At 38.0% G+C, this 18,124-nt stretch overlaps 1 protein-coding gene across 5 annotated transcripts in view; it reads left to right on the top strand.

The window, feature by feature from the left end:
- Positions 1-8,027, top strand: part of esrrga (estrogen-related receptor gamma a) — a 96,953-nt gene extending 88,926 nt beyond the window's left edge. For all 5 annotated transcript variants that reach the window (XM_014017212.1, XM_014017213.1, XM_014017211.1 and 2 more), the window contains exon 9: positions 2,507-8,027. In XM_014017212.1, the coding sequence (XP_013872666.1) occupies positions 2,507-2,751 (245 nt within the window). In that variant the 3' untranslated portion in view covers positions 2,752-8,027. The remainder of the gene's footprint in view (positions 1-2,506) is intronic.
- Positions 8,028-18,124: the final 10,097 nt, after the last annotated feature.

Below are 18,124 nucleotides of genomic sequence, written 5' to 3'. Positions count from 1 at the left end.
GACCGGTCTGGTCCTGCATACTGATACATGCATTACACTCCATAGATCCAGCTCTGTGTATTTGATTGTGTTTGTGCACGCTGATGTGCAAATCTGTGTGCAAGTGGCTGTGTTGACTCGTTTGATTTGTCCGATCAGCTTTGTTTTGTTTCACACTTTTTTCTTACTTTCTGAGACCCCAGTTTCTTTTACTTTTATTCCCGCCTGAGCCTGAGTGAACCTGTGTGTCTGTCTGGAACATGGATTATTTGGGACCAATTAAAAAATAGCTGCCCCGAAGAGAGGTGCTGCAGGTCCTTAATGAGAGGGGTAACACGATGTGAAAGGATCATAACAAAAGTCGTTTCGAAGCTCAATGCAGTTTACAAAATGTTGACATGAACTTTTATTTTTTGTCATCTCCCTCATGCTTGAAATGCATCAGAATAATAATGTGCACACGTTGCACACCGCAGATCAGTTTTGTGTGTGTGTGCACGCGTGGATGGGAGTGGTGATGGCGGAGTGGAAGTGGTCGTTGATAGTTGGCTCGTGATTATTATTTAACATGCATGTAATCATTGATTAGAGCCATTGATCAGAGGTTGGGGACTAAAGGCCAGCTCACATTAAGACTTTGCCTCCCTAAGGGGCAATACAGAGCATTATTACTGAGGGATATTCTCATTCTTTACTGCTGTGCATGCTGAAACACACCTAACATGGCAGCGCAACGAGAGATTACAGAAGTCTGCAGACACGTACCTTTACACACGCACACAACAGCAAACATTAGGTGTTGCTGCATCCTTCCATCATTCTATAATTCTATCCCTTCTTTTTGCCTCCCACTCGTCTTTTCACCTGTCCATTCATCACACCCACAGATGCACACCTTAAAAACAGAGCGAAAAGCAGTGCCTGTGTGTATATATTGGAGTAAAGCTGAATTCCTGGCTTTGGTTTAGGTCAAAAATAATACTCCCATGATTTCTAGAAAGTGTTTTTACTTAATTCAGATCTTTTCAATGATGTGTTTTCAGTGATTTATTTCAAAATGCAAATGTGAATATGTTGCACTTCTGCTGCAAACATCAGAATCAATCAAAAGTCAATAGAATTTACATTTAATGGATTTTTGACCTAAACGTTTGATTCTTGGGAGCATCTCTCAAGTGTTCTGGTTTAGATTTTGAATTTCAGTCTGTGTCATTTCTTTCCCTCTGAGCTGACTTACTGACACAGCAGACAGGGAAGTCACAGGTCTTTAAAAACACATACGGTGGAGCTCATCGAACGATTTATGGGCGATTTTAGCAACAACAAACCTTCAGGTTCTGATGCTCAATAAAATAGTTTTTTTTTTTTTTGAAAAGTATTTTGGGAACAAAATTACTAAACTAATGTTAATTGTTGAATGGTGGGCTGCATGTCTGAATTTAGGTTTTAAAGGGATCCACAATTAGTTGTAACATTAAACTTTATTTGATAAACATTTATTTTAACTGTAAACTAAAGACTGTAAAAATACTGTAGGCTATTTAGTTTTGTAAATTTTTAAAAATATTTTTTAACACGGACAGGGCCATTTTATATACATGCAAAGCATTCTGGGTAAATGATGACGTGGATAGGTCCTCTGTGTGAGCGAGCTATATCCACCCTGAAGGTTAATCTTGGACTATATCTGATGATCGACTCTTTTAAATGAAACCAGAGAGCGTTGACAGAGAGGAGAAGGTAGAAATGACTCAGCCTGGAACTGAAAATATGGATGGAGGACAACAGAGCTGCTTCATGGAAGAACAACCTCAGCTTAGCCTGTTAGCCCTCACGCTATATTGCCTTATATGCATTAGCTCGGTGCTAGCGCGACAAACAAGCTAAACTGAGGTCCTCCATCCATATTTTCAGTTGCAGGCTGAGTCATTTTTGTGTTCCCCTCTCTGTCACGTGGATGGAGGACATCAGTGACGAGAGGAGAATGTGTAGCGCTGAGCTAATACATATATATGGTGATAGCATCGGGGCTAATGCTAAAGCTAACAGGCTAAGCTGAGGTTCTTCTTCCATGAAGCAGCTCTGTTGTCCTCCATCCATATTTTCAGTTCCAGGCTGAGTCATTTCTACCTTCTCCTCTCTGTCAACGCTCTCTGGTTTCATTTAAAAGAGTCGATCATCAGATATTGTCCAAGATTAACCTTCAGGGTGGATATAGCTCGCTAGCAGCCTCGCACTGATGACCTAGTTGATGTCATCATTTACCCAGAATGCTTTGCGTGTAAATGAAATGGCCCTGTCCGTGTAATATATTTTTTAACTTTTAGTTTAAAAATTATAAAAACTGAACAGCCTACAGTATTTTACAGTCTTTATTATACATTTAAAATAAATGTTTATCAAATAAAGTCTAATGTTACAACTAATCGGGGATCCCTTTAAATAAGGGCATCAGCAGCAGTGGAAATGTTTGCCACGTAGTTTTGTTTGGGATTTCAGGCCGACGCTAACTTCCCTTTGTCTCCAGACTCCATGCATATCGAGGACGTGGATGCAGTGCAGAAGCTCCAGGATGTGCTGCACGAGGCCCTGCAGGACTATGAGGCTTCCCAGCACCAGGAGGACCCCCGTCGGGCTGGCAAGCTGCTCATGACCCTCCCCCTGCTCCGTCAGACCTCCACCAAGGCTGTGCAGCACTTCTACAGCATCAAGCAGGATGGAAAAGTCCCAATGCACAAACTCTTCCTGGAGCTGCTGGAAGCCAAGGTCTGAGGATGGGGAGGAGATGGAAGGACAGACAGATGCCCGCCTCAGTCGCCTGAGCTTCATCTCAAACTTTGATCCACAACTTGAATGACCTCTTGCTCTTTTACACACAGACGCTCCTACACACTTTAAAGCATACACACACACACACACTGGAAATGATCTCAATCTTAGACTTGAACCCTAAACCAACAGTTGTTGACTAAAGGGAGCTCATCGGAGTCTGTTTGTGGGGAAGATGCAGACAGCTGGACTTCTAACCCTTCCCCTCTGACAAATTGAAGAAAACATTTTAAATCAGTTACGTAACACTTACATAACTACACACAGTGACTTTAACCTAGATAACAACAAAACACTTATGCATTGAGTAACAATACCAATTAAGATGTTAATAATGACAAACAATAAATAAGAACAAATTTAAAAGATGTTAAGTATTGTACATTTTAGTTTGGAAAGACTGTAAGACTGCACTTGAGTCTCCTCCCCCCCGTCCTCGTGTTTCACCTAAGAGATTTTTTTCTAAATGTTCAAGAAGAAAACGAGTGAAGGAAAAGAAGTGAACACTTTAAAAAAAGGTATTAATGACATTTGTTGTCAGTGTACAGGTCCAGTCAGTTTTGGATGGATAAACAGGAAGAAAAGAAGAGGAGATCTGCCCTGCCAAAGAATGGAATCGTCCATTCAGAGGATGCCAGCAACTTTTACTATCACAACTCAAACTCTGCCTGGTTTTTAAGTGGGTTTTCAATCCTGGGCCTCAGGAGTAACGCTGGTTCTTTAATAACGGTCATTTCAAATTTCTGTGGTGGTTCTGAAAACCAACTGGGTTCAGAGTTTGTGGGACAAGGAACAGAAGCAACTGCTTTAGACAATTTCTGGTTCTCTCTGAATTCTGCTTTGATTCCAGTCACCCTTCTACTCCAACGACACCATAACCATCTCTCGCACTCGCTGAAGACAAATGTTGCAGGCCTCCCAGAATTGTCAGTATTCCTATTGTAACAGTGTTTGTGCACTCGATGAAGCTGAAAATGATTTGAATAAGGATGAGCTCATGCTCAAGAGTGAGTTAGCATCCAAGCCCACGAGGTATGACTCCTGATGGATATTTATCTATAGATGGTACAAATTAATGAAAAAGTAAATTGACTTTGTCAATAGTCAAAAATACATTCCGGTAAGGTTTAACAGTTGTTGAATTATATTCTGTCAATCACTCCTCTTGGGTTTAGGTGCCTGTTTGAAACATTTTTAGCTCATTACCAACCCTAACTGCAGCTCTTCACAAACCAGTCAGTTGCCGTTTCACTCAATGTGCCATTAGGTCACACCACAGTGCTCTGATCCTGTGGCGTTCACAACTTCCAGCTCATCCCTTGCATCAGTCCAGAGATTTCTTTGTGACTTTTTCAGGGAATAAGCTTCAGCTACTCAACAAAGTACAAATTAGAAGGTAAGGTTTGCTGATAAAACTGACTAAAAACAACTATTGTTGCTTTAAACATCCTCCCTTTTGTTATGTTTTTTTATTTTTAACTTAAAAAATAATCTTAGAAATGATACCAATATAAGGGTTGTAAATATTTTTCATCCTGTATATGACATATAACGCAACTTTGTTTGGATCTTAAGATTGTCTTCTTAAAACTGAATCAATCAATATGTCTTTCTTTTTTTATCGATCTGATCACTTTCAGCAATTATATATATAAAACAATATAACAAGTAATATTGTATTAACAAATCAGTTTATCCTAGAAATTCTGAGTAATAGTGGGTTTTATGGAGGGATGTGTGCATATGGACAAAACCTGCAATATTAACATTTTATGCCATGCTTCAGTTTGGCTACTTGGGGATGAGGGTTTGGAGAAGAATCGGTTTGCGTTTTTCTGTGTAACTTGTCCAAAGCTGATAGATAAAAGTCAACATTTCATCTGTTAGTCAGAAAACGTGTGGACCAGAGTTAGCCGTGACGGCGGCTTTCCTCCAAAAGTTGTTAGGTCGATGGCTTGCAGAGTATCCAGCGCAAAGTTACAATGAGAACTTTTCCTGGTTCATTTAATCAGAATAACACAAGACTTTGCTTCAAACCAGAAAACAAATAGTGGCCACATTTTGTCCTATTTTGATGTGCAGTAAGTTGCACATGTCAGCCATGTGACTTAAAATAGGGACCATCTAGATTTATTCAAGAGGGAAATGGTTCGAGAAGAAAATATCAAAGTGAAAAACTGTCAGCTTCCTTTAAGCCAGCCACCATGGACTGTTTAAAGCCACTTAAAGTAGCCACACAAATGGGTTCTGAACTTAGTTTTGTTTTGAAGCTTCAGGCCGGTAGCTGGCATCATCAGAGCGTTTAACTGGGAGCTGTGAAAACTTGCGCAAAAAAAAGCAACACAGAAAATCATCTAAAAAGAGTAAAAATAAAGCAAAACTAACAGATGAAACAGAATTATGGGATGTATCAAATGTACTTTTTAATGTTTTTATTTATTTAGTTATTTATTTATTTATTTAAATAAATGTGCCTCCTATTGTGCTTTCAACCTAATTAGACCTAATTAGCCTTCGTTGTCATTTAAATCTGTAACATCAGCGTCCATATAAACTGAACCATTAAAGACGTTCAGATAAGTAATTTAAGATGTGACTTTAACTACGTTAAACTGTAGCTTTAACTGATTTAAAATTAAGATTTTACCACAGTGATATTAAAGTCTTTTGACCGTGAGTTGTTTAAATTCACAGTTTTTGTTTCTTGAAACAGTTAATGAAAAAGCTGAGCTGATAGAAAGTCATGTTACCTTTTTCCCCCCATGAGATGGAGCAACGTTTAATGCCGTTGGTGCAACAGAACGCTAAACAATCACAGCTTTAACAGGTAGAACAGTTGAGGGATCACCTAATTTCTTTTTTTCTTTACGCAGTTTTAATTCTGAAATAAGAATGCCAAAATATGTTATCTAGACAATGGTGTAATGTAATGTAAAATAGCAACTGTTCACTGCTGAGGAGTGCAGCAGATTAAATGTAGTTAATCTCTAGCATCACATATTCTGTGTCAACCATCAGTATTGTTAATAAGGGGGTATTTTCTTTGCCTTCTTTAACCCTGTATATTGTAAATGATACAGAATATAATTCTAACGTTATACATTTTATTGTTAAAAAAACAAGAAAAAATGTAGTTCAGCTTGTGTGTTTCATGTTTGCTGTTTTGTTTTGTCAAAGTAAAAAAAATTTTTATTTAATTTCATCAGTTCATGTTCTAAATCCTTTTTAATTAATTTATTTTGGTTTGTTTGATCCGTTCCTCTGTTCCTCCTTGAAGGCGTTGCTGTGTACTTTTTCTTGTGGTGATTGCTGTCTTTGTGCTGTGTGCTTCTTCTGTAGACATCAGAGTAGAGTAGAGGCCATGTTGTCTGTCTGTCTGTCTGTCTGTCAGACCACTCTATTAGGGGCACCCGATTCTCTCAAAATCAACCAAACCTTATTTTAAGACCAGGATCAAACTGCAGCATCCATCTCCACCAAGCTCAACATCATTTAACATTAAGCACCTAAATGAAGACACACCTTAAAAGCTGCTTAAACAAGGATTATTTGTGTAACTGCCCTATAGAATAAATAATGTACTGTATATCTTTAGGTTTAAAAAAGCTGAAATTAAAAAAGTACATTTGAATATTTCAAACAGTATGTAATTTTTTTTATAAATTCACTGTACATATCTGTCCTCCATACAGCTCAGCTCAGTTGTTGCATTTACAGTTTCAAAAAAGCCACTATACAAGATATTAAGCTTTCATGGTTTAGCCTATTTTTTAGAAGATGTCTCTTACAAAAGGTGAAACATGGTCAGTGGGAAAACATTTCTTTACATCCTTTATTCATGTTATTGTGGCGATGTAAGCTCAAACCATCTAAGACTTTGAGAACTTATGTTAATATGTGCTTTTTTAGGGCTAAATAGACAAAAACGAATACAGGATAATTGTAGGTTAAGTTGCAAATGTATTTATTTTTTTTTTTTTTACTTTTATTTAATTTAAAACACTCCCCTTATCAGTCAAGCTCCATTTAGTTTGGATCACTGTTATAATTTTATTATTCCAAACATACAGTAATTTATACCAGAAAAGGTGCTTTCTTTTTACTGTTGTTTGACCTTTATTACTGTTTTTATTTATTGTTAATTATCAAACTGTCCATGTGGACTTGCGACGCATCTAAAATCGTATCATGTTGCATATTTGTTCAAGGTGAAGAGCACTGAGCTGAATGAGGTTGATCGTCACACTTGAAACTGAAAATGGTGCCCCTTTGTTTTGCTGACTGAAGCTGCTTTTAAATGACTTAAAAAAAACGTGCACCATTGTTCATCATTAGAAATAGGTTTAAGACTGTATGATATTAAGGCAAAAGTTGCACTTTTTTGTGTTGGGTTCAATACACTGATGTATCTAGTGAAATTCTGCAGTTTGGATTGAAACCAATCAAATATAAAAACCAGAATTCTTATTTCCATCAGGAGCAGTGGAAGACAGACTAGTTGTTTGCTGAGCCTTAGAGACAGGGATTCTGAACTGTTTGCACTTTGGGCATCATGTTGTTGCCCTTATTTTAGGCTTAGATCCATTAGCTGCAAACATGGCATGTTTTATTTTAGTTTCTCTGGAGCAGAAGGAAAAGATTTGAGCCATAGTGACAGAGCAGAACTGACCATCTTCCAGAGCTCCCCCTGAAAACTGGCTAAGACCAAACCTTATGGAGCTCTACGATGACTTGTCATTCAGTTTTATTTAACCCCCAAATGTAATGGCCGCTTGTGCTGCAGCCTATCTCCAGTCTGAATCTGCAAGTATATAAAAATATTAAAAGGGAAAGAGAAACTTTGGGAACACTGGGATAAAGTGGATATTCAAGGATGAAAAGGGGGTGGAGAAGAGCTGCTGATGAGTGAATACCTTGTAGTATTACTGAAAACATGTTCGTAGATTTTAGATGTGCTTCACATCAGTAAATAAAAAAAGAAACAATAACCTGTATATTTTTGTGACGTGTATCATACAAGTGTGCTCCAACAATACTGTCCATTTGTGTAAATGTATTTATTTCACATTGTATATATTGTTCATGCAAAAAGAGAGACCTATGATTCTGTAACTTATACTACTATGGGTTGAAACATTACATGTGTTACTCCAAACTATGCCTTTCAGGATTATTACAGTAGAGCAATATCAATTAAAACCAGGCTTCCAGTTTTGAAATCAGCCTCCTGTCTCTGATTTTTCACCTTTTTAACTATAATTGTGTGTTTGTCATAGTGTAACACAAAACTGGCCAGAGAACTGAAACATTAGTTATTAGTTTTCATGTCTTTTTATCAACGGGATAAAATGACAACTCATTATGATTATCTAGTTTCATTTTATTGTATGTTATCTTGCTATTGGTCTTTTGTTTTCTCATTATAACACTATCTCTAGATAATGAGCTTTATTTTTATATTCATGAGAGGATGATGGGATGAAAATGAGTGGTAATTGTGTTATGCTTAACTTCGCTCAGAGCCGGCTCTTGGCATAGGCGAACTAGGCGGTCGCCTAGAGCGCCATCTGCTGGAGGGGCGCTGAACTGCAGAAGAAAAAAAAGTAATTATTTGTAATCCCTGGTTGTAACTCTGCTCAGCGCCCCTTTCAGTTAGCTTTGTCTTAAAAAAACTATAATGAAGTATTACAGGAAAAATAAACTACTCTACCCATAAAACATCCCCCCCAATGCAGTAAACGCCCCCACCCACTCTCTCATTTGAGTGACATTGTGCTGACTCGTCCTGCTCTGACACTCTGATGGAGGAGGGGCTAGTAGTGCCTCTCAGGTAGCGGTTCATGTTGACAAACTCAATAACAACAAGTCTGTATTTTGTTGTCCCATACATGTCAACCTCTTCGGACGTTTACCTGCATAAAAAGCCTCAAAAATTCGTAAATTTTGCCAAACATCCATACAACTCGCACGTGGAGGTGGGGGGGTGGCATAAATCTAAGTTTACCTTACCTTACACTGTCAAACTTGTTTTTAGGGGTTCAAATTGGGGTGGGTGGGAGATAGTTGGGGCGGGGGTTGCGCTTCAACTCGCCTAGAGCACYAAAATGGCTAGAGCCAGCACTGTTTGTTGTTCACTGACACCATCATGACACTTCAAGATGATCTATAACAATAAGTTGCGTAATTTGCGGAATGTTTTCTGGTGTGACTATTTTAACTTGAATCAGCTGACATGACCGTCCTAATCTTTGATATAAAAAGGAACGCTTTTGTTTTATTGTGATTTTGACATTGCCGTCACAAAAAACAACGATCACAACATTAAAGTAACTTGAGTTGTGCTCTAACTCCCTCTTCTTCAATTCTGTCTGTGGTGATCATGGACAGAACCTCAAGGTACATGGAGAGGAGGTGCATCTGCTTTGGTGATCCAGTGTTATCTTTGCTTTTTGCAGATGAGGTGGTGCTGTTGGCATCTTTAAACCTTGGTTAGGCTGGGCTGAGGAGAGAGGCACTCCATCATCCGGAGGGAACTCAAGGTAGAGCCAAGGCTCTTTCACACCAAAGGAAGTCAGCTGAGGTGGTTTGAGCATCTGAATAGGATGCATTCTGGATGCAAGCTTTCAGGCATGCCCTGCTGAGACCCAAAGGTCTAGATCAGAGGTGCCCAAAGTGGGGCCCGCGGGCCAAATTTGGCCCGCCAAGCCATTTGATTTGGCCCACTAGCAGTTATCCTGCTTGCTAAATTGTAATCTCCTGTCTTATGTAGAAATAATGTATTTGCACTTAGTCGTTTCAAACATTGGACCAACTATAGGTACAAGGAGCTGTAGTCAGATTGTCTTAACTCACGGAGCTCACTTTATCTTTGAATTATGTTAAGATTAAACTTAAAATACAAGTAACTTCAAGAGACATTTACATACATTAGATTTAAGTGCATATCTAGATTTGCACACCTTTATAAGACCACATATGCTCAAATTTTAAATTATGAAAAGTCCCATGAGCCTTTGCTGCCCGAGCAAACGTTGAATTTTCTCCATGTCCATGGGCTGAAAAAACAAACAAACAAAAAAATGTGGGCAACCACACTGGCTGCTAGCTTAATCATAAAACATACAACTTTACTTGAAGTATTTGCATTTCGTGTATTATATTATTGCATTTGGCCCACTACCCTCTGATTGATTTTAATTTTGGCCCTTTTAGGGAAAATGGTTTTTAATCTTGGCCCTCTCAGGGAATATGTTTGGGAACCACTGGTCTAGATTATGCTAGAGGTACTAATTTCTCTCTGGTCTATTAATACTGTTGAATCCACTAAGTGTACATTTGGACAACATCAACTTTTGGTTTCTCATTTGTGTTCTTTCAGTGATCCAAACTCATGGATGGATGGATGGATGGATGGATGGATGGATGGATGGATGGATGGATGGATGGATGGATGGATGGATGGATGGATGGATGGATGGATNGATGGATGGATGGATGGATGGATGGATGGATGGATGGATGGATGGATGGATGGATGGATGGATGGAATCTTGTCTTAAACATGTGGTTGGAGGGAACTACTTTTTCTTTCGCTTGGATAATGCATAAGCACAGTGGCACGTGCTCCGTCAGTCACTCAGTCTGTACATGTATGGCAGGTCATTTTAACATAAAATCTGCTTCWTCTGACTGTCTGTAATTAAATTCTAGATGAGGGGTTCCCAAACTTTTTCATACTATGGCCCCCCAAACAGCATTACCTCTGGCCAGATACCTTCTTGCAAACACGCAAACGATGCTACAAAATATACAAAGTAACAACTTTTAAAATATTTTTCTCACTTTTTTTCACTATTCAAAGATTATTATATTTCTTAAGGATAAGAATATTAAATTGTGCTAAGCAAATCTAAGGTTAGGGTTAGAATGACTTTTAAATTAATAAATTACTTACTATGTCATGAATTATTTATAAAGCGGTTATTCATAAAGAAATTTTTTTATAAAAAAAGTTATTTATAAAGCAGTTATTTATAAAGCAGTTATTTATAAAGCAGTTATTTATAAAGCGCTTATTTATAAAGCAGTACTTTTTAAGATTTACCAGACACATTGTGTGTGTTATCACAAAGTATCAGTATCGGATCAGTATCGCCGATACCAGCCAAATTTTACTTGGTATCAGTATCGAAAAGAAAACTGGCAGGATCAAACATCACTAGTAAAAATGCAGTGAAAATGCATGGCAAAATTTGCTGGCTACATTTGAACCCTGCACCTCCACCTACTGGTGGGATGCTGTCATTTTGTGGTTACAACAACTATGCGTTATGTGAGATGTAATTAATCATCTATACTGACTTTAAGACAGCATATTTTAAGCCTTTTTAACGTCTTTGAAGCATACGAGGGCCACATAAAATACTGTGGCGGGCCACATTTGGCCTGTGGACCTTTAGTTTGATTCGTGGCTTAAGGAAACATCAATCAAACAACACAAAATAGCCGATCACAATCACTGAGAATCATATGAAACATTGAAAGAGTGATACAGATTCAAGTGTTAGGCAATATGGATTAAGATAGAAGAGGAAATAATTAACAGTTTGCTCCAGTGGGTGGCTAACTTGTGTCCAAGCTGAATAACCAAATTCCCTGCATTTGACAAGGGCACTAAATGCAGCACACTCAATGAGACAGCACAATACAACGTAAAGTATGAGTCTCGCCAAGTAAAAAGCATAAGACAGCAATAAAACAAATACAAGTTTGTCAGAGCACAGTTTTCAACAGAATGTCATTTTCTCTGTCTTTTATTTGTCCTAATATTTATTTTTTCCTTTTACCTAAAAATCTCAGTCTTCACATGTTCTCCTCCCATCCTCAACAGTTAGTAAAAGTAAATGGGATGCAGATATTTAATGTTGCATTTAGCTGTGAAATGTTTTATGAAGCTTTTTCCTAACGAGGGATCCCTGACCTGCAGGCAGGTATTTTTCAACCGGATGACATAAGAAGATTTTAGCAGAAAGAGTCATTTTTTATTGTTTTTTTTTTTTATTATTATTTTCTATAACATCTCTCACATTCTTCTGTTTGAGTTGCTGCCTACCCACTCAGCCCTCAGCGCAGATGTTTTATTTTACTTGGTTGCCTTTTGGAGTTCGTTTGGTTTTTTTTAATCTTTGATTTATTATTGTGATACAATAAAAGCTACTTGAGCATTTCAGCTGCTACAGGGCTCTTATCGTTAACCTTGTGGAACGCATGTTGGAGTGGGTTCCACATGCCGCATCACTAATGGCCAACTTAACTCTTTTCTTCTCCTTCTCTGCCCTCTAGCTTCATCTAAATTTCTCCTTGCATCTCTGCTTCTCTCTGAGCACTTCTTTCGTCTTTTTTTGCTGCTGCTCCAGTACCATCCAGTCGTCCCTCTCATTATCTCCTGCTGCCATATTTGTCTTTGCTTTTTATTTGTTTCACTTGTCTCTGAGCGAACAGTCCATGTTGGTTTCTAAATTTCTTCTCTTTTTTGTTCGACTGAGAAAGTAAAACTCAGCACTCGTTCTGTTTACTCTGCTCAGCACAACTGACTAATAAATGTCAGTTTTTGTGTCTGTTAAGCTTGAAGAAGAAATAACCCTGATCTGTCACAGCTAATTGTGATGAGTTGGGATTTTGGTGCTTTAAACAAGCAGAGTGAGAGATTTAATAGCATCTAGCTGTGAGGTTGCTCATTGTATCTTACTGAATTTTCTTTTTACAGGAGTATTGGAAATCGTACTTACTGTATTTCAGTATAAAGTGTGAAAGGCCAGTTATTGTGCAGAGATTAGGTTTTTGAATCATCAAATGGTTCTCAGAAGTCTCTCAGCCCAGTAAGATACTGGCATGAGGTCTCCATAGCCATGTAGAAATACCTTCCAGTACTTCACTTACAGACTCCAAGAAAGGCAAATGACAGTCAGATCCAATACTGACTAGAGGTATCACACACACACTTCAGAAAATTGACCACTGTGGTACAAGTGCAACGCCATATTGGAATGGGCAGGCTGTCAATGTAAGCAATTTATTATGACTAGATTTCCATGTAGAATTCCACAGTGTTGTATAAAGTACCTCATAGTGATACTTGAGTAAAAGTACAAGTATCTTATCATAAAAATACTTTGGTAAAAGTAAAAGTCTTCTCTAAAACTATTACTTGAATAAAAGTCTTAAAGTAACTGATAATTTTTTTGTACTTAAAATTTCTGACACAAAAACTACTTAAGTATTAAAAGTAAAAGTACGGAGTACAAGTGAGCAGTTAGATTTTCCAAAACTATTTATTGGGAGGTGACTTCTCAAAAAAAAAATTTAACGACATGCAGCTGTGATGGGTTGTGTACAAGCTAATACTGCGTCAGAATGGAATATATTTATACTTCTCATTCAACCACAATTAAATTCACTCTGTGCACGAGACAATTTATCAGGATAGTATTTTTTAAAGTAATAACAACTTTGAATAAAATAAGAGTAACGACTTTCTACTTCTTACCTTTTTAAAAAATGTAGTGAGTAGAAATTACAGATAATTGTGTAAAAATGTAATGAGTAAAAATAAAAAGTACGCTGAAAAATAATTACTCAAGTAAAGTACAGATAACCAAAATTTCTACTTAAGTACAGTAACAAAGTATTTGTACTTAGTTACTTTGCAATTCTGGAATTCCATTTAAATATTAGTTTATCACTGATTATCTTCTGCCTATTAGAAACATCTTTCATTGCAGACGTGTGTATTTGGCAACATATTTATATAATATGTAGTGATATACATTTCTATCAAATCAAAATAAGGGTTGTGAATAGGAAACTAAGTTTCATGTGTCATGTGTACCACTGTCAGCTTTAACAGCTTGTCCTCCCCCAAACAATATGGCTGCTCTCTCCGACCATGAAAAGTCACATGATAATGCCTCTAGTAATACCTCATTGGTCAGATCTTCTTGAGTAAGGAAACCACCTGTTATGCACTGGGAAATTTCTGTTTGGGTTCTGAGATTGCAGAATGGGAAGCTTGCCCCCCTTTCAACGCTTCCTACTTTCTCCAGAAGACACAAAGTGAGTCTGACTAATTGGTGTTTTTCCACATTTCAAATAAATATGAGTTCCTCCTCATCAGTAAAAGGATGTCTCTAAAGCCAGTTTTGGTAACGTCATTGGAACTGGCCAAGATTGCAGCTCAACTGACACTGCACTGGATGTTTGTGTTGCTCCATGTGGCTCCTTCGGTTTCTGCTTGTGCACACATTTGAAAGCTTCTACTCCAAACTCTGGCTGACCAACTTCTTCACCAGGTTCATTTCCATTATAAAGCTCCAATATCCCTGAGGCAACCAGGAACCTTTAGGTAGGCGTTGTTGAATCATCAGTAGACTCACCTGGAACCAATTTGCCCTCAGAAACCTAACAAGGAACAACGTTCCCTTGGGAAAATAGTTCAAAATAGTTCATGGGATTCAAACTACTCCACCAGGGTTTGGGCTGGCTGCAAGATTGTGAACTAATACAAACAAAACAGGAGCTAAACTAGAACCCAGATTCATCCATTCATCCATACACATTTGTTTACCCACTTGATCCCTTTTAGGGTCACAAGAAGCTGGTGCCACTCTCCTACAGCCAGCAGACAAGAGGTGGTGTGCACCATGGGTGATACTTTTGAGTTGTATTATGCTTTTACAGTTCTTATTGACTGGTTTGAAGCAGCCGTCAACTCAAAAATCACATTTTCAAAACAGTTAACACAGAGGCCTAAACATTGGCACAGTGGTCAAAATGACACATTTTGTTTGTGAAAAGCAACAACTGTGTCAAAACATTTAAAATATGGAACAAAAGCTAACTTTGCCTTCAAATAACTCAACTTTGACACAATGTATGAGCACATCCAAACAATCAGTGCACAATAAGCAACAAAATACAAAATAAAGCACTCGTGTGTGAATCAGTGCACCATTGCTTGTCATTGTAGCCTATGACTGTATGTAGCTTACATGCCAGTGCTGTTTGTAGTCAAATTTGCCCTCTTGCAAAAATGCATTCAGAAGCAGATATGGTTTGATGCAAATTTTATTGATTACATTTTTTTCAGACTGCATGATAAATAAAATACAGTTTTTACTGATTGCTTTGACTTGTTTGAAGAAACTCATCACCATCTCAAAAACAATCAATAAAAACTATATTCCAACAGAGGACACATCAAGTAAAATCCTTTACTGTGTGAGAAATTAGGTAAATAAAAAACAGTCTTTTACAGTAAAGAACAAAAATCTATAGTAGGCTTTTAGATTAGATCTTTATTGTCATTGAACAGAGAACAATGAAATTACAGTTCAGAACAACCATTCAGGAGAAGATGGAACATAACAAACATAGGAGAATAGGCACTCTGGATCATGCAGAGCAAGGATCACCTTCATGAAGACATCATGAGGAGGGGCAACCCTCCTAAAAAAACTAAAAACCACACAAGGACAGATGAGGAAAAAAATAAAATAAAATAAAACATAACACTAAGAGTACAAGAAAACAACACAGGCCTGCAGACTGCAAATTGAAAAATTATGTGAAGAAGTGTCAAACAGGTGCTTTCAGTGTTTCCTACTGACAGCTAAAAGAGATTTGGACTTCTTGAATGACATCTGCGGCCCCTCTTCACTTCATGAAGAGGGGCTCATTAAATCAACATGTATAAAACAAATTGGTAACTCACTTTATAAATAAAATGTCTTAATTCAAACGTTATACCAGAGTCTGATTTCACTGAAGCGGTTTGTTTGGTTTGAGAGAAGGTCTGCGTGTGGTTTTCACTTCTTGATCCAGCGTCAAACAGGGTGAGTCTCCAAGGGTGACCATGTCTGTTTAGGCTATGTGACCTGTGAAGTGCTAATGTGTGGCAGTTTTGCACTGATTGTTTGAACAATATCTTTGCTACCTGTCCTAAAACTACTTGGCATTTCACTTCCATCGTCCATTCACGTGTGTATAAATATACATACTATGTGTGTGTGAGAGGTTTTGTTTGTTTCATTTTTTTTCCTCATGGACTTTGTGTTTTATGCCCATATTCCCCAGTATCAGTGGTGATGCTCTCTAGAGCTTCACAGGCCTACTGACACAGACTAATAGCGGTAATGGCCTTTCATAGCATCCAGCTCCCCCGACACACACTCTCTGCAACACAGATAAGGAGAATAACAGTGCAAACTGACAATTGTACTAATGCACAGGCATAGATTGGGACAAAAACACAGCAGAAATATGCTAGAGAGAAATCTGCAGTATGGGAATTCTCAAAGTACAGACAGCACTTTTAAAGGAAACATAATTGTTTAAAACACGTACAATGTTGATGAACATGTTGGCAATGACAAGCTTCAGTTGGATGTCTGAGAAAGAGTAGCTGCTGGATATTAAACCTACCATTTATCTATTGGCCACTGCCGAGGGATTTAAAGTGCCACTAATTCACTGGCCAGTGACACGTCAGACTATTTATTAAAGTACACTAACCTAATAAATGGCCCATAGAATGGAGAGTTAAAACATTTACTGTCCTAAGAGAGAGATAGAGAGCATTACACACAGAAAGAAGGAAGGGACAGGGGAAGAGAGAGGAGACAGAAAAAGGAGAGAATGAGAATAAATGACCCATCGTATAGAGTTAAGACATTAAAAGTGCAAATAGACAGCTGACCCTCATATAGCTTGCACATGCAGCACAAATGCATGCAGTCACCAAAGCCACTTTACACCTCGTGTGATAGAGGGATGGTGGAGAGGATGAGAGAAAAGAGGGAAAGGAACAGGAAATTGGATGAAACAAGATGATGGGATTTTAGAAAAATGGAAAGAAGTGAGAAATGAAGCAGGTGAATGTGGGGGATTTATAATGACAGAGAGTGAAGTTTGAACATTATTTTTAAAAAAACTGACAGTATTCAAGGACTGAATAAGAAAGAATGAAAAAAATAAGTAACTAATGAAATGGAGAACACCCTGGTTAGATAATAGAACATAGGCAGCCAGTTTGATTTCTTTTATTTAAATTCCAGTTATCCATACATTATCTTTTTTTTACCCACCTGTTCCTTTCATGGTCATGGGGGGTCACTGGTCCAATATCCAGCAGCCACTAAGGGGACACCCTGGACAGGTGATAAGTCCATCAGAGGGACACAGAGACAAACATTCACTTTCTCACCCAAACCTATACGACAATTTAGAGTTTAGTTACCAATTAGTTCTACATTCATGATCTGTGGGAGGAAACCAGAGTACCTGGAGAAAACCCACGCATGCATAGAGAGAACATGCAAACAATACCCAGAAAGGTTCCCAGCCAGGATTCAATCTGGCAACCTTCTTGCTGGAAGCAGCAGCTCTACCAACCAAGCCACCATGCTGCCCGCCATTCATCAAACCTGAATATTTGACAAATATGACTGAACAATAAATTAAGATACTTGAAAATAGCTAAACTAAGTATAAAATTCCACCCAAAAATGTTTTTAATGAATTTACATTGCGTGTGCATTTTTAATGATTAAATTACTTCATTTTTCAATGTTTTGCTACATAAATATATTCCTAATTTATTGTCCTTTCTAAAACAATTTAGAAGAAATCATGTGAGATGTTCACCAAACAAACATAAAAGCAGAAATAATAACAGGAAAGAAATTGAATTAAATTGTAAAAAGTTATTTTATTACTATTTTATTTTAAAAATACACAATGCAGCACTAAAGAAAAGCCAGAGAGATGTTATTTCTGTTTTCTTTGGGCCATACCCTCAAAACCTTGCAATGAATAAATAACATTGGCACTTTCAAAAAACTTTTTAATGCTCATTTTTCCTCACCGCACAGCCACTGATGTGCAACTGAATCTCCAAGTCAGTGTGATATAAATCATCATTGTGTGCGCGTTTAATGGATCAATTCCCGTAGGAAAATTTAAGTGGGGACAGTTTCCAAAGTGCCCCCGAGCTAACATTGCAGCCTTGACGGGAGAAAGGTGATTGGCATAGACAAAGTATTTGTATGTGTTTCTGTATTTGAGACTGGATGATGATATGTGTGTGTGCATTGTCAAGAGAGGCAGGAGGTTAATTCAATCCTATAGAAAAGCAGCATGGAGGGGATTGGACAGCACAGCCCTGAGGGTGTCGCTGGCCTCAACCCCAATGGGGGGGCAGAAAGCATGCCCACACGCCAACACACACACACACACACACACACACACACACACACACACA

This window comes from Austrofundulus limnaeus, unplaced genomic scaffold, assembly GCF_001266775.1.
Source record: "Austrofundulus limnaeus strain Quisiro unplaced genomic scaffold, Austrofundulus_limnaeus-1.0 Scaffold163, whole genome shotgun sequence".
In the NCBI taxonomy this organism is placed as follows: domain Eukaryota; kingdom Metazoa; phylum Chordata; class Actinopteri; order Cyprinodontiformes; family Rivulidae; genus Austrofundulus; species Austrofundulus limnaeus.
The sequence above is the reverse complement of the archived record's forward strand: the minus strand, read 5'-3'. Positions and strand labels throughout refer to the sequence as shown.